The following is a 21,582-nucleotide window of genomic DNA, read 5'->3' on the forward strand; positions in this document are numbered from 1 at the left end:
AAACAGAGTAACTTCCTCCATCATTGCTTGACAGCTAGATTGTTAGTGCTGCTTTTTCCCTATTCTCCAGTCTTAATAGTGGGTTATCTTTCCATGTGAGTTGTAGTTGGAGTGGATTAATAGTGGGGAAATTAGGGACTGGTTTTTTATTCTGTTTCGCATTACTGTGGTGCTGAATGCTGATAACTCATTAAATCACCAATCCTTTATTCAGGAATTATTCTCTTGACTGCTATCTGTTCTTTCTTCTGTAAAATGGAAAACTGTGAGTGTTATTCAAAAGATGTTTCAATACAGAGGTATTTTCTCCCTCCTTCTCTCCCTTCACAAATACTTAGTGCTGTGTGCGATACACTATGACAGGTCCTGGGGAGATACTGGTGAGCAAAGCTGATATGGTTCAGATCTTAGCTCAGACTCCTGTAACAAAATACCACTGGGTAGGTTAAACAACAGACACTGATTTTTCATAGTTCTTTCTGGAGGCTGGAAGTCCAAGATCAAGGTGGTAGCTAATTCAGATCCTGGTGAGGGCTCTCTTCCTAACTTGGAGACAGCTACCTTCTCCCTGTTTCCTCACATGGCCTTTCCTTAGTGCTTGGGGGTAGAGAGAGAGAGAGAGCATGCAAGCTGAGGTCTCTCTTGCTCTTCTTATGAGGGCACTAATTCCATCGTGGTGGCCGTACCATCATGACCTCATCTCATCCTAATCACTTCCCAAAGGCCCCATCTCCAAAAATCATCACATTGGGGGCCACATATACATTTAACCCATTACAATCCATGCTCTCAAAAGCTTATAGTCTAACATAGGAGTCGGACAGAAATCAAATAATCATACCGTAAGATATGAGAATAGTAGTGATAAGTGAGCTGATGAAAGACTATAGAGTAATATAAGAACCATAACAGGAAAAGGCCAGGGAAATTATTTGGAATTGGCATATATTAGTCCTGAGTACTTTTGGAGAATAATTGTTTGCTGTTATCTGCTAATCAGTTATTTTTATCAAAGACAAGTCATGAGTGATAAAATAACCCCTTCACCTAGCATGAAAGTACACAGCTGTTTTTCAAAACGTGCTTGAATAAATGAGTGAAAGTGTGAAAGGGGGAGAAGAAAAGCCAGCTCCCACGGACATCACGCATAGCGTGAGTTTCACCTTGGGATTTCTACACATCTTTTTCTTTTGAAATATGTTAACTGTGCATCTCAGTTAAAGCTATAAGAAGTCACATTCTGTACTTGTCATCACTAAAAACTGCTCACCAAATACATTGAACGCCTGGCTCTTCCAGGGTGTCAGCAGGTCTGCCCCATGCTCGTGTCTTGTTCCCTACTCTTGTGTCACGTGAGGGTTTTGTATACATGCCATCGGATACTTATGTTTTCTGTGGACAGTGAAAATTTCACCTTTTTCTAAAATGAATTTCACTGTGTTTTTAGTAGTTTTGTCTGTTTTTCCTGTAAGTGGCATATGCTGATGAACTCATTGATGCCTCTGGGGGAAAATTGTTTTAGCTTTTTAAAGTGTACATTAAATATAGATCATGTTTAAAGGAATATTGGATGAACAACTGATTTATTCAAAAACAGCTCTGTAAATTCTATGAACTTAATACTACTTAAGTGGAATACATTTCCCCTTGCAATTAACCTATCTCGATGATCAGCGTTTGTGTCCTGAGATTGACTTTTGACTGTCACTGACTTTAATTTGTTCATTTGGCAGTAAATACTGATTGAGTGCTCATTGTGTGCCCAAAGTTCTGTCAGGTGCCAGGGGTACAGCTCTGGACAGTCTTTGCCCCCGAGGAGCTTAACGTCAAAATCTCAAAAGCAAAAAGAAGCAAGGACCAAAAAACCCTTAAATAATTTTCGCTGTGTGTAAATTCTAGCCTTTCTAGTCAGACAGCCCTGGCTTGACCACTTAATGGCTTTGCCAACTTGCTTGACCTCTCTTAAGTTGTTTTTGTGTCTGTAAAATGCGGATAATAATTTACATGTTTGTCACAATGCAATACTGATGGGTAGACAAGTCCCATTAGGCACAAAAAATATACAGTTTTTAGTGGCAGCAGATGCAGCAACTAGAAACTACACAAAGCAGATATGATGCAGTGTGCCCCTCAGTGAGGTCCTGCTGCCTGGGTCCCAGGGTTCCTCTTGGGACGTCCAGCTGGTGACACTGCTCATGTCGAGGAAGCCTTCTAGCAGCTGTGAGGTGCTCCTGTGCCATTCGCAGGCAGTGGGGTTAATACCATCCAACATCCTCCACCCTGACTGTTCTTTGGCTCTGGGGCGTGCCTCCCCGCACCACCCCAGCACATTCCTGAGTGTGTGCTCTGAGGTTGGGTGAAGCCAGGGAAAGATTCCTAGGAGTAGCCCTCAGCACCCACAGGCGTCAGGCCCATCTGAGGTCTATACCAGCAATTCCTGTGCCTGTCTCACAGGGTTAGTTATTTTGACAGTGAGGTAAAGCTCTGTAGCATAGTGCTTAGCACAAAGTACATACTCGATGCATGTATTAATGCCATTAATGCGTCATTACATTAATTATAAATTAATATATTAATACTATTATTATTCTCATTGAAATAAAACATTAGACATTAAACATTAGAAATAAAGCATTATTTCAGGAGCATCTTCTTTTCCAAATATGGTAACATGTTTACTTAACCAAATGTATTTTCTCTTTGTTCATGCTTAAACCTAAACCTTTTCTTCTAAATTTGAGAAAATCATAACAACAAATCTCTGCTGCTTCTTCATCTTCCAGGAAAGTAAATGAATATTATCTTTTCTTAACTCCTTTCCTCAAACCATAAAAAACAAAAACAAAACAACCAATAAATCCCACAAGTAGTGAAACAGTGGTTTTGTTGGTAGTATTTGAAAATTTCCACACAACATAATATATTCATTGTGCCGTTTGTCACATTTCAGTATTAGAGGTCTAAAATTCTTGCAATAATAGTTTCTACTACTTAATGTTTTTTTGTCACCTCTCAGTTACTTAACTGGTTTATTTTTTCAGTTCTAAATGTATTTTGTCCTCCTAAAACAGTTGAGGCAGTGAGGTTTGCCAGAAACCACAGCACTTGCTCCCCCTTGGTCATGGGTCCTGGTCCTTGGTTGCAGGTGCTGTTCGGCACGGCCGACGGGCAGGTGATTGTCATGGACTGCCATGGCAGGATGCTGGCCCACGTCCTCCTTCACGAGTCAGACGGCGTCCTCAGCATGTCCTGGAACTATCCCATCTTCCTGGTGGAGGACAGCAGTGAGAGCGACACGGACTCAGATGACTACTCCCCTCCCCAAGGTAGCTCCCTGGCCCCTCACTGTCCTTGTCACTTCACAGAAGGGAACAAAAGAGTATCAAAGGATAATAAACCGATTTAGAGGAGGAAGGGCAAAGGTCTGCCATATGCACAGCACCCTGACTTACTAGGAAGAGTTCTCGAACTGAAATGCAAAGGAGGACCAGTCTAGTCTCTGTTCTTTGCTTGATTGTCTCATCTGTGCTGTCCCTTTTCTAAGAATCACTGTTCTAATTGATTATGCTCCATTGACTTCAGTTTTCCTAGATATAAAATGAGACATACGGCTCTTTCTGTGTCCCTGGGGTGTTGTGGGGCTTGCACTGCCTAGAATAAAGCAAGCCAAAGATGAAAAATTCTGTGCTATTAATATAACTTAATATGTGGTGTATCCAAGTTCCTAATGTTATTAAAGCCTGTAGCTTTAGTTGCATGAGAAATAGATTAGTTCTGCCTCAGTGAAGACCAGCACCTTGGGCAGATGCTCCATGGACCTATCTGTCCTCTCTATTTCAGGCAGAAGCTGTTCCCTTCTCAGTTCAAAAGGACCTGCCACCCTCTGAAGGCCTCGCTGTGCTGTTAGATACTCTTGGTGGCAATGATTCTAGTCTCCTTTACTCCTAGCAGTGTGTTTTATACCTCGGTTGTGGAAAAGACCAAAAAAATAACAACAAGGTGAAGGAAGCTTTGATGTTGATGCCGGCCATCACCAGGATCAGTGTTCATCACTGGCCATCTTGGGGATTTGGCTGTTCACCAGGATCCCAGGCCCTGCACCCATGTCCTTTTTTAAAAGGAAAATATGGGCTGGGCGGTTAGCTCAGCTGGTTAGAGCACTGTGTTGCAACACCAAGGTCAAAGGTTCAGATCCCCATACAGACCAGCCACCAAAAGAAAATAAAAGGAAAATATTTCAGGAGATGGTGGAAGGGAATGGCTTCTGGATTAGAAGTGGTCACACTGCTGCAGGCTTCTGTCCTTGGCCTGGCACAGCTGTGTTCCCACTGCTGGGTGCTCTTCACAGTCGAAGGGCAGGTGCTGGGATGGTTTCTAACCTTTCTTGCCATTGCAGTGCATGTCCTCCAACGAAGAGCTGGTCCAGGGAAAATTGTAAAAATTTTCTCCCCTGTCAGCACCTGCCTCCATTTGTACTTGCAGTGCTCTTTTTGTCTTCTTCCTTCCACCACAGAGACAGAGATACATGTGATATTTGCCAGCCACATACGTGTGTGTGTGTGTGTGTGTGTGTGTACACACATGTTCATTCATTCATTTACTTTAGGAGAAGGTGTTGTTCACACATGAACAAAAAATTAAGATTGGTGGTAGCATTTCAGAATTGGTGGGTCTTGGGAGGGAGTGTTCCTAACACCCGTACATCCATTTGGGAGGTAACTATTCCCTTTCCTAATAGGATGCCAGCCTTGAGGGAAGCGTTGGTCATATTTCTACAGACTCATAGTAATAAAGTCAATGTCTTTGTAACATGGACTCAGTATACTTTTAAAACAGAACTCCTCTTCATGTTGAATCCAGATTTACTTATCCCCATTTTGTTATTGGAAGAAACAAGGTCCAGAGACCAAATTTACAAAGCAAGTCCAGAGTAAGTCTAAGAACAGAATTCAGTCCCTGGTTGCTCTTCTAGCCAGTTGCCCTTCTCAGAAGCAATGGGGCAATTTCGAGAATGACAGGTATTTGCCTTTTGATGGAACAGGATTCTTGGTGATGTAGGGAATTTGAGTGCAGAGGTAGGTAGGGCACAGTGTCTTAGTGTGAAACAAAGGAGAGCAATAACTGGGATTCCTTTTGGGTGGATGTCAGGCAGGCCCATCCGATGGTTGCAAAGCCTACAGGATCCTTCTGAAAGAGCCCTGATTCATGCAGGCATGTAGAAGGGACCTACTTTAGTTTTTCAGGCAGCCCACGGAAGACCCAATTCATGGTTCCTCCCAGTCCCGTCATTAACATCTGGACTAGTACTCCTTGAGCTTGTGAAGGAGGGTTTCCTTCATGCTGGCTGTGTACTGCGGACGTAGCAAAACTCTCATTAGCCACCCCCAACGTCAACCTTCTCTCCAAATTTGGGGTCTCCTAGGTGAAAATTTAAGGAAGGAACTAATGGTGGTTGCTGTGGCTTCTCATTTCCTATAACATTCAATGAAAGAGCATTTAGTATTGAAAAGTAACTTTCCTCTGTGTGTTGGACCAGAATTAAGGAAGTGTTTTCATCCCTCTTCCTACCATCCTTGTATGTGGTTTGACATTAAAGTATCTTAGGTTTATACATCATTAGAAACACATAACATGTTGGGCCGACCCCGTGGCGCACTCGGGAGGGTGCGGCGCTGGGAGGGTGTGGCGCTGGGAGCGCACGCTCCCGCCGCGGGTTCGGATCCTATATAGGAATGGCCGGTGCGCTCACTGGCTGAGCGCGGTGCAGACGACACCACATCTAGGGTTGCGATCCCCTTACCAGTCATGAAAAAAAAAAAAAAAAAAAAAAAAAAAAAAAAAAAAAAAAAAAAAAAAAAAAAAAAAAAAAAAAAAAAAAAAAAAAAAAAAAAAAAAAAAAAAAAAAAAAAAAAAAAAAAAAAAAAAAAAAAAAAAAAAAAAAAAAAAAAAAAAAAAAAAAAAAAAAAAAAAAAAAAAAAAAAAAAAAAAAAAAAAAAAAAAAAAAAAAAAAAAAAAAAAAAAAAAGAAACACATAACATGTTAACAAACAAGTTAATAAACTTCCCATGTGTTCTCACCACCCTACAATTGCCACCAGGGCTGTATATCCCACATTCTGCTTCTCATTTCAGGGTTCTTTGTTAGTGCCCTTCTGATGGCCTTTGTGTCATTCCTGAATGGTGTAGAATGTTTGCCTTATTTGGTAGCATCCAGTCTAGAGTCGGATCTGCATTATCAGGAATTTTTAAAGCACCTCGCAAGACAGCAGCCTTGGGAACCAGGATTTGGGTTATGTGCTCATTGCCTTCTTTTCACCCGGCACTGTGTTTTCGCAGATGGTCCAGCAGCGTATCCCATCCCAGTGCAGAACATCAAGCCTCTGCTCACCGTCAGCTTCACCTCGGGAGACATCAGCCTAATGAACAACTACGATGACCTGTCTCCTACTGTCATCCACTCAGGGCTGAAAGGTACAGAATGCTGCACACACCCCAGCCCTACATGTGCCCTGTGCGTGCATGCCCTCCAAGCTGGTGTCGTATACCCAGTACTTACTGATTCCTGTCTGCCATGGTGACCTCTTCTGGGATTAATGGAGTCTGTTAACTAAGGTCACTTCCCTGTAGGCCCTCTATTGATCTGATAAGTTGATACCTAGTCTTATCTTGAGGAGGGATTCCTTACATTCAGTCATCATCTTAACCTGCTCTTTACTCACTGTGACAAGAATGAGCCTCTCTTGGGTATACAAGTGTGTTTGCATCAGGCTTATACTGTGTCTGCACAATAAACAGACTGCAGCACCTGCCATTCTTGAGGCAGCAGATGGTGCACAAGAGGTCATTTACACAGAAGCCCCTGTAATTTTAAGGAGCTGACAGGCTTATTAAGGAACTGATCACGGAAATAAAGTTATCTTGAAGATTTGTGGAGGTTGCACAATGACCAGACTGAGGCATGGATGCAAAGGGCAGCAGCCAGGTGCTGATGCCTTCCAGAGACATGTTATGAAATGTTGTTATCTTGAGAGAAAAATCAGTGAACATAGGCTTATTGAAGTGTTCTGAATTTTGCAATTTGAGAATGCTACTGGTGTTGTGACCCTGGGAAGTCCAATCTGTCTCTTCAGGATTGCACGGTGCAACATAGAAAGGTTTTAAAATTCAGTTTTTGGGCTGCCTCTGGACCTTGAAGTTAAAAGGACCCACTATAATCTGAATGGGGAGGTGGGGGACAGGCCGGGACCTTCAGTACAACTAGTTAACTGTCATTTAAAACTGGCCATCAGTCTAGAGAGTCACTGCCGTGTGCTGAATTATTCAGGAATCACAGAATATAAAGAATCAGTTCATATACTTAACTCTTGGCTGGCAGGAATATATCATACCTGCCTCCACATACCGAAGCACTCATTAATTCTACTTTAAAACTATAGGATGTTTTTAGAAGCAAATTATACTGCCTCTTTTGGATATCCCATTCTGTTGTTTCAGACCTGTAATTGTAAGGAATTATTTATCCTGTAAACTCCAGAGGGACATGAACTATGTAGAAGTTCTTCTTTAGACCACAAATAGGAGCTGAATAAGTGATGATAATGATGAACTTAAATTCCTTGTACTTTTATGTAAATTATTTGTGAATGTTCTGTCTTTCATGGAACTAAAATGCAGGGATGGTCATCATAAATTCTCCCATATATTTAGTAATCTAACCTCTACTTTTTTCTCTTTAAAAATTCTGCTTTTAAGCCTTTCAACCAAGTTTATTAATTTCTTGGGAACTTGCCTCTAGTTCTGGAATCCTGGACTTTGTTCTCTACCAAATATCTGGTCAAGAATGAAAATAATGTAATTATCACTCAGTTCCTTTTTATTCTTTATAAGGTGAATTTTTCTAATTTTTTACCATCTTGCCTATGGAAATTTTTCAGTCCTTGGATATATTATTTTGTGCTGTGTTTGATTAGATTGTATTGGAGCAGCACTCCTAACACATGCTTCCTCCCCCAAATTGCAGCTGACATGGGGAGGTGACCCAAAGTAGGCCTTTCAAATGCAGAACTTTTTTATTTGAGTTTCATTCTAAAAAATACAGACAAGTTTAGCATCTTCATCATTGCCTATCTAGAAGTCTAACTCTAAACATATTTTCAATCGTTTATACTTTTATGGGGGGAGATGCTTTTGTATTGTCTTCCTAGTTTCAGAAAGTTAGAATAAATTGTAGTGAACTGGGGCCATATAGTAGGTTCTGTGTACAGCCAATTTCTTTTTTCTCTCCTGACATCAGACTGTTTTAAGGACTCATCTTGGATATGATATGAACAGTAATAGTTTTTTGTTTTTGTAATTTATTCATTTCTTATCCACTACCTTATGGGCTATGTTAGTAAGTACTGGGAAGAGACTACCAGATATTAGTAAAAGTATTACATGACTTCGTCAGAGTCAACTTATAGGTCTAAGTCCTTTATGTCTCTGTGGCACACCCACTACAACTGGGACTTCAAGATGCTTCCTCCCCCATCATAGAAGAACTGCTATATTTTCATGACCATGCCCTGATAATTGTATTCTTAATCAGCTCTCTAGTCCTCTATACCATCTCCCTAATGTTAACCACAAAACTTATGCACACAAGCACTATAAACGCCCAAATAGTGGAAACCATGTGAACAGTTTTACCCGCTGTAATCCTAATTTCAATCGCTCTCCCATCACTGTGAATCCTTTACATAACAGACGAAATCAATAACCCTCTCTTAACCGTCAAAGCTATAGGCCACCAATGATACTGAAGCTACAAATATACGGACTATATAGATCTAAACTTGGACTCATACATGATCCCCACCCCTGACCTAAAACCAGGGGAACTCCGACTCCTAGAAGTTGATAACCGAACCGTACTCCCAATAGAAACCCCAATCCGCATACTGATTTCATCCGAAGACGTGTTACACTCCTGAACCGTACCCTCACTGGGTCTAAAAACAGACGCAATTCCAGGACGCCTAAACCAAACAACCCTATCAGCAACACGACCCGGTTTATTTTATGGGCAGTGCTCAGAAATCTGCAGCTCAAATCACAGCTTCATGCCCATCGTACTTGAACTCATCCCACTCAAACATTTCGAAACTTGATCAACCCTAACGTCATAAACACATTGTGAAGCTAAGCAGCATTAACCTTTTAAGTTAAAGAATGGAAGCACTAACCTTCCCACAATGAAATGCCACAACTAGACACCTCAACATGATTCACCTCTATCACATTTATAGCTCTAACACTCTTCATTATATTCCAACTAAAACTTTTAAAGTTCATCTACCATCCTGACCCTACAGAAAAGCCTACTAAGTCACCAAAACTCAAAAGCCCATGAGAAAAAAAATGAACGAAAATCTATTCACTTCCTTTACAACCCCCACATTAATGGGTTTACCTATCGTAGCCCTTATCATCTTCCTGCCCAACACAATATATCCCTTCCCTTCCTGCCTCATCAATAACCGCTTAACATCTCTGCAAATATGACTAATCCAGCTCATCCTAAAACAACTAATAACGGTACACAACATCAAAGGACGATCATGATCTCTAATACTAATTTCACTAATCCTATTTATTGGCTCAACAAACCTACTAGGACTACTACCCCACTCATTTACACCTACTTCCCAACTATCACTAAATCTAGGCATAGCAATCCCCCTATGAACCGGAACAGTAATTCTAGGCCTCCGCAACAAAACAAAAAAATCCCTGGCTCACCTTCTACCTCAAGGCACACCCACCCCTCTCATCCCAATACTCATAATCATCGAAACTATCAGCCTCTTCATTCAACCCCTAGCCCTAGCCGTACGATTAACAGCTAACATTACAGCGGGCCACCTACTTATACACCTCATCAGAAACGCTACATCCATGTTTATTACCCTAAGCCTTCCAGCAGCTCCAATTACCTTCATTCTTCTCGTCCTACTCACTATACTAGAACTTACCATAGCCCTAATTCAAGCCTACGTGTTTACCCTTCTAGTGAGCCTCTACCTACGTGATAACACCTAATGACTCACCAAACCCACGCCTACCACATAGTCAACCCCAGTCCTTGACCACTTACAGGAGCCCTGTCTGCCCTACTCATGACATCCGGCTTAACGATATGATTCCGTTTTAATTCCAACACCCTGCTAGCCCTAGGATTATTAACCAACTTACTAACCATATACCAATGATGACGAGATGTGGTACGAGAAAGCACTTTCCAAGGACACCATACAACCATTGTGCAAACAGGACTACGATATGGAATAATTCTCTTCATTACATCCGAAGTTTTCTTCTTCGCTGGGTTCTTCTGAGCCTTTTACCACTCAAGCCTAGCCCAAACTCCCAACCTAGGGGGCTATTGACCGCCAGCAGGCGTCAACCCTCTTAACCCCATGGAAGTTCCATTACTTAATACACTAGTACTGCTGGCCTCTGGAGTATCTATCACCTGAGCTCACCACAGCCTTATAGAAGGAAACCGCAAGCATATATTACAAGCTCTCCTCATCACAATCTCCCTAGGCATCTACTTCACACTCCTCCAAATCTCGGAATACCTCGAAGCCCCCTTTACTATTTCCGACGGCATTTATGGATCAACATTCTTCGTAGCAACAGGCTTCCACGGCTTTCATGTGATAATTGGGTCTACCTTTCTCATCATCTGCCTCCTACGCCAACTAAAATTCCACTTCACATCCAAACACCACTTTGGCTTTGAAGCCGCCGCCTGATACTGACACTTCGTAGACGTAGTCTGACTGTTCTTATATATTTCTATCTACTGATGAGGATCCTATTCTTTCAGTATCAGCTAGTACAATTGACTTCCAATCAATAGGATCTGGTCACAACCCAGAAAAGAATAATTAACCTAGCATTAACCCTTTTCATTAACTCAATAATGGCACTTCTACTTATCACCATTGCCCTCTGGCTCCCCCAGACATATACCTACGCAGAAAAATCAAGTCCATACGAATGTGGATTTGACCCAGTAGGATCTGCCCGCCTACCATTCTCCATAAAATTTTTCCTAGTAGCCATCACATTCCTGCTATTCGACCTGGAAATTACCCTCCTACTGCCACTCCCACGAGCCACCCAAATAGATAACCTCACACTAACACTCGTCATTGCACTTATTTTAATTATTACACTAGCACTAAGCCTAGCCTACGAATGATCTCAAAAGGGCCTAGAATGAGCCGAATATAGTAGTTAGTTTAATCAAAACAACTGGTTTCGGCCCATTAAATTGCGACATATCGTAACTACTAGATGCCTCCAATTTACATCAACATCATTCTAGCATACACCGCATCCCTCGTAGGGCTACTGATATACCGATCCCACTTCATATCTTCACTATTATGCTTGGAGGGCATAATATTATCCCTATTTATTTTAGCCACCATCTTATCCCTAAATCTACATTTTACCTTGTCCTTCACCCTCCCTATTATTATCCTAATCTTCGCAGGATGCGAAACCGCTGTAGGCCTAGCACTCTTAGTAATAATCTCTGACACTTACGGCCTGGACCATGTACAAAACCTTAACCTCCTACAATGCTAAAACTTATTATTCCTACAATTATACTTATCCCCACTACATGATATTCTAGCAGCAAGATAATCTGAATTAACTCAACAGCTCACAGCCTACTAATTAGCCTCATCACCCTTCTCTTCCCAAACCATAACAACGAAAACAGCACAACCACATCACCAAGCTTCTTCTCGGACCCCCTCTCATCTCCCCTTCTAATATTAACAACCTGACTCCTCCCCTTGATAATTATAGCAAGTCAACATCACCTCTCCAAAGAAACACACACCCGAAAAAAACTATATATCGTTATATTAATCTCACTACAGCTATTCTTAATTATAACATTCACTGCCACAGAACTAATCATATTTTATATTATATTTGAAGCAACACTAATCCCAACCTTGATCATCATCACCCGATGAGGCAACCAGCCAGAACGATTAGTGATCTTGTCCCCTTACAGACAGGTCTGTCGCTTGTCCCCTAAGGTAGAATGGAAGTGTCTCTGATCCACTTGATCTTTCTCCATTACTGTCTCAAAGAAATATCAAAGACCTTTTCCAGTTAAGAAAGGTGACTCATGATATTCTTTAGTTTATCACCAATACTGTAATTTATGTCATGTGCAAAATAATGTAGAATCCCACGTCGCTCCTCGTCCCTGTGACCAGCCCTCTTCTGCCTTACCTATCACATTCATTTCACCTCAGATTCATGTGTGGGCAAAGGCTGGGGCTCTGGGAGGGGTGAAGTCCACTTTTGCTTTGCAGTCACTTGCTGAGGAAATTCTGCCTTAGAAAAAAACCTGCTGAGTAACTCAACTCACGGGAATTCTGTTTATTGCGCAACCAATAGGGAATTTCTCCACTTTATTGGGGATTTTTACCCTTTGTTGTGACTTGTACCCTTTTTTGAAGAAAAATAACTGCCGTGAGTTCAGAAAGTCTCTCACCACACCACTTCATCTCTCAGTGGCAAAGCAAGCTCGTGGAGCACTAACCGTTTCATCCTGTTTGCCTTGGAATAAAAGCGCCCAAACCCTTGGGCTTCGTTTCTTTGTTTTGCAGAATTTCCTCTTTTTATCATTTCATTGAGTGCATTTAGGAAATTGAGAGGGGATTTTTGAGGTGGGGTGGTTTTAGTCAGTGATGCTGTCTATTCTGGCAGCTGGACCTGATACAGATTTGTCGCCATTGTCCTCATTGAATATGTGCCCTTTTTTTTTCAGTTCTTACTGTGCTCACTAAAAGCAGTCTTTTAAAAAATTCACCTTTTATTTTATCATCACACACTTGGCCAATTAGTCTCTCTCTGCCTCCCTTTCTTCCTTTCTCTCCCCACATGCACATGCGTGCACATGCACATGCACATACACAAATACATGTGTATCTAAAGACTTACAAAAAGGTAAAACACTAACATGGACCTCTGAGGGACAAAGAACTGTGTTAACCTCAGACTCCCAACTGGTAGCGGCAATATGTGGTGTTTGATAAGAGCACTGCTTTTTCTATTGAAACTTGGCTGCTGCTTTTTGACCCAGCACTAATACCACACAAGGGGCTTCTTGTTAACAACAACAACAAAAAATTTTCTTGTCACTGACTACATATGACCTTTTGATCCTCCAGGTTTTTACCAAAAAAGATTGTCTGGCTAAAGTAGAATAGTGTAAACCTGCTGATTTTCTTTGTGTAAGACGTTTAAGAGGCCAAAAACCCACACACACCCCAAAATCATTGGGAAAAATATGTGCCTCGGTGCATGGACTTCTTTTACGCTTTGGAACTCCCCAGATCTCTGCTGGAAAGCATTGGAGACCCTGTGCCTGGAGCTCCAAAAGTGAAAGGAGGGTTACTGAGTAAGGCACTAGCTTGTTCCTTCCAGCTTATGTTCTAAAACAGATTTTTAGAGATTCAAACAAATATTACAGAAACCTTGGGCAAAGGTACTGGGGATTGTTTTTTAAAATAAGGCACATAGTTTACAAAAAATTTCTGAACAGAAAAGTTCTGTCCCAACCGTATCTAGGTTTCTCTGTATGCTTCTCTTCTTTATCATAGTGACATCTAGAAATTGAATGAATGTTTGCTTTTACTTTTACTTTCTCACTAATTTAGGAGAATTTTAAACACCAACCATAGGAATTCAGCCCCTATAGAGTACTTACGTGCCCCTGGTTGACATTGAACTCAAGGTTATTCTTTCTTAGTCCCACTCCTGAAGTCTTCATGTCAGGCAGACTGTTCCCCTGGCAACTGGGGCCCCATCATGTGGGTCAGGACTGTTCATGCTAATGTCAGAAGAGTGACATCAGTTGCTGCATCCCTTGTTGCTCCAAGTTCTATAATCATCAGAAATAGAAATGGTATTATTTGTATGGAATTTATTCTTTTTGAAAGAGTGACTTGCCTTTGCAGATGACAACTATCTCAGCATAATTTTGCATTGCATTAGTGAAGTCCCTAATAGTTTACCCATAAATATTTGGACTCATTCTTGCTCAGACACACAGAGGCTGTCCATGAACAGGGATCCTGTGAGTACTTAAGTCTCGCTTGATTCATCTCTAAGCAGTCTGAGTGCAGTGAAGGTCTAGGTCAGCCCTGCAGGGCAATAACCCACTTTATTGTTGGAAAAAAACACCTCCTGACAAAATTGAAAGAATTTTATTTAAAAAGTAAATAAAAGAATGGTACGGTTATTTACTCACCCACTAACCAAAGCAGGTCAGATGAGGAGCATTGGAAACTTGATGCGTATTCTGTAATACTATAGTGATAATTCCATCCTAAGAAACTTTAACTCCTTCTTCCTTGTTATCTCTTTGTGTGTTGGTGTTAGTTGCTATTCCTTTGGGTTTCCTGATGTATTTGAAGCTGTCATGCAGGAAAGTTCATTTCTGTTTATAATCATGACCAGACTTTTCACTAGATAGACTACGCATTGAATATCCAGAGCATGTTTAGTGTATGCACAAATCTTCTAACATCCAGCTCCCATCTTCTTAAAAATCTTACTTACCAGGGTGTTTACTTGATTCTCTTAAGTTATTTTTCATTTCCTGGTTTGTACTTAAGTGTATTCATCTCCTTTTATTAGAAAAAAAGAGAAAAATCCCTTTTATTGATGCTTTCACTATTTCAGATTGTTAAAGGTTATTTCCATTTTGTGTTTATCTATAACTGCTTCACCTCAGCCCTCTTTGGCTTCCTAGCTTCTCTTCTGTAGCTAACTTGATGAGAAAGCTCAGTTCCCTGGGCCTGGAAAACTTTCCTACCCCAGGGAATGCTTTCCAGTTTTCAAGGGAGGTGAAAGAACACCAGTGGCCTCAGAATGTACTGGTGATAGCGTCAGAATTGGTACCGTACATGAGTAAGACGGGTGTTGTGGTCATATGTGCCTGTCATGGCAGAGTGCCTTCTTTACATTCTGTCCAGTCTCTCTGCAAGACAGGCCTCTTACTTCTAGATTTCAGAGATCTCTGTGTACGCCAGATTATGGTTATAGGATCTTGAGGGAGAAAAAAATATACTATAAATCTTATTAGTGCTAATAGCATTTTTTTTACCAGGAAGAAATAAGTAAATTGCTCACATTAGTATAAGACAACTATTTAATAGCCATCTCTTACAGGCACTGAATAGCTTGTAGGTGGGCATCAAATCTCCACTGTGAAAATTTCTCTGAAAGTACTACCACCCAGCAGGAGTATTTTTTTTTTTTTTTCTAAGCCCCCACAACATCATCAGATGTCAAATAAAAATCAGGGCCCTCATATGCATGTATGTTCTTTATCTGAACTTAATCTGCCCAGTGGTGCCCAGAAATCAAATGAATATAAACTTAAGCTTTGCTTTTGATTTACTTGTTACTTTTAGAGTTTATAAACTCTTTGAGTCATCTCTGGGACTGGAAGGCACAACAGTGGAACAAGCACTTACATGACCTACACTCATAGGTTTTATTGTCTTACTTGCTTTCTCTAAAAAAAAAAAAAAAAGTTCTATAAGTTTCATTATGGAAATGCTAGTAGTAGAGATAGATATTTAACATGGTGACTTTATTATATCTCTTTTCTACCTGACTTAGTTATGGTTCAGGGGAGCTGCAAGCCCCATCCATGTACCAAACACCTGTAGAGTTGATTCTGTACTGTCTTCAGAGAAAGGGGAAGAACCACTTGGTATTTGCTTAGCATCTCTTTTTTAAACTACTTTTTTAAAGACAGAGAATCACATTGCCATGTGACAGTTGAGGAAGGGCCATGTCTTCGTGCTGACTATCTCTTCTTTGTGATTTAGAGGTGGTGGCCCAGTGGTGCACACAGGGGGACTTGCTGGCAGTTGCTGGAATGGAACGACAGACCCAGCTTGGTGAGCTTCCCAACGGTCCCCTTCTGAAGAATGCCATGGTCAAATTCTACAACGTCCGTGGGGAACACATCTTCACACTGGACACACTTGTGCAGGTAAAGACATTCTTAAGAAACTTGGGTACATCTTTGTGAGAAATGCCCTCACCTGTCCAATGCCAAAGGATGGACATGGAGATACAAGGTACAGTGAAGTGAGATTTTAATTACGGTCTTGCAAGATCCTATGCAGGCACGTGAAAAAGGCCTGTAGCAAGCAATTTATTCCCTAGTACTCAAGTCCCTCCCACCAGTTCCTCCTTGGCTGAGAGAACTATGGGGTGACAATCTTCCTGGACGTGCCTAAGATATATTACCCTGATTTCTTACCTTGTAAGAAATTTCTTTGTCTGAGGGTTCAGGACAAACCTGCAAAAAAGGCCTGCTAAAGCCCTGTGAAAGGAGAAACACCAGAGAATAAAGAAAACAATGGGGGCTAGTAACTAATTTACCATCTCAAGGAGAGCTCTATCTGTTCAGCAACCCGACCCTCCTGGAATGTTCTGGACCAGTCAGATAACTTTCCTCTGGGAATGTGCTGGACTGGGTCTGAATCAGTTAAAACACCCTCAGATAAGTCATTTCTGAAAATGAATTACTTAGATTATTTTCAAACAATCTTCATCACTGGCCACTTTTTTTTTTTTTTTTTTTTTGTCTTTTTGTCTTTTTTCCGTGTCCGGCAACGGATCGCAACCCTCAGTGTTGCCCCCGTACCGGACCGGGGACCGGCGACGGGATCACAAGCCTCGGCGTTGCTCCTGCGCCTCGCTCAGCCAGTGAGCGGGAGCCTGTCTGTACGTGGGATCCGAACCCTCGGACGGGAGCGCTGCCGCGCTTCGCAAGCGGCGCACTATCCAGTGCGCCACCGGGCCGGCCCCATCACTGGCCACTTTTAAGAAGTAATGCCACCGTGTTGATATTCCCCCAATCTTTGTTGAATACTCATGAGTTGATTATTCTGGTTATACTTACCAAATTTATTTTGATCTTTTCTTTACCTTAATTAAATTGTGGTTCATAGACTAGGAGAAATACGGGAGAAAGCAGTTTTTGCCTGTAACCAGAATGCTTTATCCTGTTTCTCCGTCAGGTAAAATGGACAGTGAACAAGCAGAGTGAACTGGTGTTTAACTTCAGTCTGAAGCAGAAATCAGAAACTTTCAGAAATGAATGCTAAATCTTCATTTTTTCACTTGTAGGGGAGGAAAAATAATTTTCTTCTCTCCTCATGAGTTCTTATATGATGTTCCCTTCAATAAAGGATAGATTAAAAAGCAAACAGCAGTTTAATAATTATGTACACCTCCTATATACATGGGAGGTAACCCAGAGAAATTAGTAAATTGCTAGAGTAGATCTCAAAGCATTGTCTCAGACTTCAGGCTTAAATAATTTGCTGAAATAAAGAAAGAAGGGTGTGGGGAAAGGCCTGTTTTTTTAAAAAAAACACGATAAAACAAGAGTAAGGTTTGTTATGCAGATTTAAGCTTACTACATGCCCTTCAGTCCTTCTTCTCTTCTTGGTGCAGATGGGGAGACATGCTTACAAATGGAGATTTCCTTTAAAGATGTAAATATCTCTTAAGAAAGGGTAACTTTTCACATCTTATTACCTTGTGTTGCAGTTTCTCAAAATAACCAGCTCAAATTAGCCTTATGCCAAAGAGACATACTTGGAGTGGTATATTCTGGTCTCCCACAGTCATATTTTGGGACAGCATGTCCTGAACCCCATCACACTCTAATTTTATGTTTATTATGCTCATGATATACTTTTATATTTTAACTAAATTATTATTAAACAATAAGTAAAAAAAGCTTAAAAGTCTTTAAGAAGATATGCACAAGTAGGCCTCTTTCTATTTCTTTTTATTTCCCAGAAATCTTTAGACCAGTTCATTTCTGGGTCACTTATAGCAGAGGATGAAATTCTCAGCAAGGTATAATAGAGACAGGTCTGGGAGGGAGTTGATAATTAAGGGAGGTGATAACAAGCAAGGATCTTTTGTCCTAACCTTGCCCAGCTCGGCTGAGAGGCAGGTATACCAGATTTGGGAAATTTGTAATCAGATGCAGACATTAATTATTTAAATATATCTTTTCTTTTTTAATTGTGATAAAATGCACATAACATAAAACCATCTTAACCATTTTTAAGTTTATAGTTCAGTAGTGCTAAGTATATTATATTATCGTGCAACCAGTCTCCAGAACTTTTTAATCTTGCAAAACTGAAACTCTATATCCACTGAACAACTGTTTCTCTTTTCCCCCTACCCCAAGCCATGGCAATCACCATTCTACTTTTTGTTTCTGTGAGTTTGAATCTGCATATGTCATACAACATTTGTGTTTTTGTGACTTAGCATAATGTTCTCCATGTTGTAGAGTATGTCAGAATTTTCTTCTTCTTTTTTTTTTTTTTTTTTTTTTAAAAATGACCGGTAAGGGGATCTTAACCCTTGACTTGGTGTTGTCAGCACCACGCTCAGCCAGTGAGCGAACCGGCCATCCCTATATGGGATCCGAACCCGTGGCCTTGGTGTTATCAGCACCGCACTCTACCGAGTGAGCCACAGGCCGGCCCAGAATTTTCTTCTTTTTTAAGACTGAATAATATTCCACTGTATGAATATACCACATTTTGTTTACCCATTCATCTATCGAAGAACATTTGGGTTCTCTTCCCATCTTGGCTGTACTGAATAATGAGTGTACAGATATCTCTTTGAGTCTCAGCTTTCAGTCCTTTTCGATATGGACCCAGAAGTGGAATTTCTGGATCATATGGTAATTCTACTTTTAAGTTTTTGAAGAGCCACCACACTATTTTTCATAGCAGCTGCACCATTTTACTTTCCCACCAACACTGCACAGGGGATCCAGTTTCTCCATCCTTGCCAGTACTTGTTATTCTGGGGGCTTTCTTGGTAGCAGCCATCCTGTTGGGTGTGGGGTATTATTCTCATTGTGGTTTTAATGTGCATTTCCCTAATGGTTAGTGATGTTGAGCATTTTTTCATGTGCTTACGAGCCAATTTTATGTCTTCTTTGGAGAAATGTCTGTTCAAGTCCTTTTTAATTGGGTTATTTGCTTTTTTGTTGTTGAGTTCTAGGATTTAAATATTATCTTTTGACAATGTAATATCTTCTGGTGCAGATAAGCATATTTGTTCACTCATTTGTTTAAGCATCCAGCAAACATTTTGAGGGGGACTGTGTTTCAGTACTTGAGGGGTACTAGTTGCTAGTGTTTCAGAGCTGAACAAGAAGACGTGCTCCATGTCTCCCAGGAGCTCAGAAGCTAGTTAAGGAAGACAGATACGTAATTGCACATAAATGCCTTCAATTTTGAAGTAGGACTATTTGCCAGGTGCTGTAATAACTTGGGGGAAAGGAATCCTACACCTGCTATTTGTGAGTGTTTCCAGCTCTGCCTGGTTCTTTCTCTTAGTCAGCTTTCCTCAGGCCACTTCCACCACTTCTACAGCTTTAATTACTGTCTCTCTGATGATCTGACGTCTAGGAAAGAGACCTGTGTACACCCACTGCTTACTTCACAACCTATTAGCCATCTTCTAATTCAGCATATTTAGTTCATCTCCAAATTCAGCATACTCAAAACTCACCGTTTTCCGCCTCACAGACATGCTCCTCCTCCTCCAGGTTATGGCCTGTCCTCCATCAGCTGCGCAAGCCGGGAGCCAGTTAGCCTTGACTCTTCTCTCATGGCCCTAAGTCCTCTCTAGAGTTATTCCATCTCACTATTCCATCCTCCTCCTACCCTGCCGTTCTGGATTTTTTGTTCCTTGGTTTTCCCAGATGACCACTGTCTTCTGAGCTTTGCACCATGCCGTCCCCTCAGCTGTACACGCTTCTCCCCACACCTCGCCGGCCACTCTGTCCTGTTGTCTGAGCAGAGGCATCCCAGACGATTAGGTTGTACTGACCCCATAGCACCCTACCCTTCTATTTCTGGCAGTGTTCAGCAAACTTGTCGTTATTCCTTCAAAGTCTGTTCCATGTTCATTGAAAGCAGGGTCCTTGTCCCTCTTGTTTATTGTTGTACCTGCAGTGCCTTACACATACAAGTATTCTATAAATTTATTAGTTGGGTTATTATTGAATGAAAAAGCCACTTGAACAAACTTGTTGCAGCCCACATGCAACACGCTGGGACTGTAGCTGGCCATAGAGCAATTTCACTACACCGTGAATTAAGGAAATACGCTAAAGAAAAAACAGAATTTGCTACTTTTTGGAGACTTGCACTCAGCGAAGGTAATAAGCCCAATGTCTGTCAGTATTTCCTTCTGGAACAGATTTTATTCCAAAACCCATCACCATCACACCACATTGCAAGGTTTCTGTTCAGCATGTCAGTCTTGCAGGTAACTCCTTGTTGATTTCCTCTCACAAACCCTCCCTCCCTACATGCTTGCTCCATGCTGTGTCTTCCCTCAGTCTCATCCAGTGTGTCCAAGTCCTCCTTGTCCCATGTACCAGCCATTCTGTCTTAATTGCCGTATTTTGCATGTGCCATCCTAGAGGGCTGCCCCTGGCTGTTTCATCTGCACAGGATCTTCTCCTGGCTTTTCTCAAAACAGACTCCCCTTCACCCTTGGGTCCTAGCTCATGTCTCACCTCCTAGAAATGGCTTTCCATGATGCGCTCCCTGAAGTACTCCACTCCCTCACAGTTACTTGTTTTATTGTGCTATTTGTCTTAGCACCTGTCATCTGGAATTCTTTGATTATTTAGTTGTTACATCCCACTGGAATATAAGAGCCATGAATGCTACAACCTCAGATGTCTTATTCACCATTGCCATTCAGGTGCCTAGAACAGCACTTGGCTCCTTGTCAAGTCTCAGTAAGTAGTGGTTGAATGAACCAGTGAGCCTTGGGATTGCCCATCTTATTGCTGCGCATTGCTGGGTGAGTTGCATAATACTCAGGGATCAGATAACTTAAATTTATTTGCCATTTGCATTATCTCTAGGTGTCTTTAGCTACTGGCAATCATAACATGATTTCTAAAAAAGAAGACCAACAAAACCTACTAATAAATTTGTTTTAGAAATAGAATATAGTTTGACTATAGCATGGATTACATAAAGGGCAGCAACAGGAAATAAGACTAGGAAACTGCTTTAGGACCAAATGTCTGACACAGGTGTTGAATGCCTGGCTGTCTTAATCCTTTCATCTGCATAATAAATATCTTAGACTGTTTATAAACAGTAGAAATGTATTTCTCATAGTTCTGGAAGCTGGGAAGTCCCAGATCAAGGTGCCAGCAGGTTCGTTGTCTGGTGACGACTAGGTCTCTGCTCTATGGATAGTGCCTGTTCCTGAGTCCTCACATGGCGGAAGGGGCAGGAGCAGGGAGGCAGCTGCCTTCAGCCTCTTTTTATAAGGGCACTGATCCCATTCATAAGGACAGAGCCCTCATGACTTAATCACTTCCCAAAGGCCTCACCTCTTAATACCACCACAATGGAGATTAGGCTTCAACATGAATTTGTGGGGGACACATTCAGAC

At 41.3% G+C, this 21,582-nt stretch overlaps 1 protein-coding gene across 2 annotated transcripts in view; it reads left to right on the forward strand.

The window, feature by feature from the left end:
* TULP4 (tubby like protein 4) overlaps window positions 1-21,582 on the forward strand; it is a 191,633-nt gene that overhangs the window by 138,794 nt on the left and 31,257 nt on the right. Inside the window, exons 4-6 of one of the 2 annotated variants that reach the window (XM_008566830.1) lie at window positions 3,146-3,326; window positions 6,336-6,470; window positions 15,926-16,092. In XM_008566830.1, coding sequence (XP_008565052.1) covers window positions 3,146-3,326; window positions 6,336-6,470; window positions 15,926-16,092 — 483 coding nt within the window. The remainder of the gene's footprint in view (window positions 1-3,145; window positions 3,327-6,335; window positions 6,471-15,925; window positions 16,093-21,582) is intronic. The other variant, XM_008566831.1, reaches the window with a different exon arrangement.

This window comes from Galeopterus variegatus, unplaced genomic scaffold (genome assembly GCF_000696425.1).
Source record: "Galeopterus variegatus unplaced genomic scaffold, G_variegatus-3.0.2 Scaffold271, whole genome shotgun sequence".
In the NCBI taxonomy this organism is placed as follows: domain Eukaryota; kingdom Metazoa; phylum Chordata; class Mammalia; order Dermoptera; family Cynocephalidae; genus Galeopterus; species Galeopterus variegatus.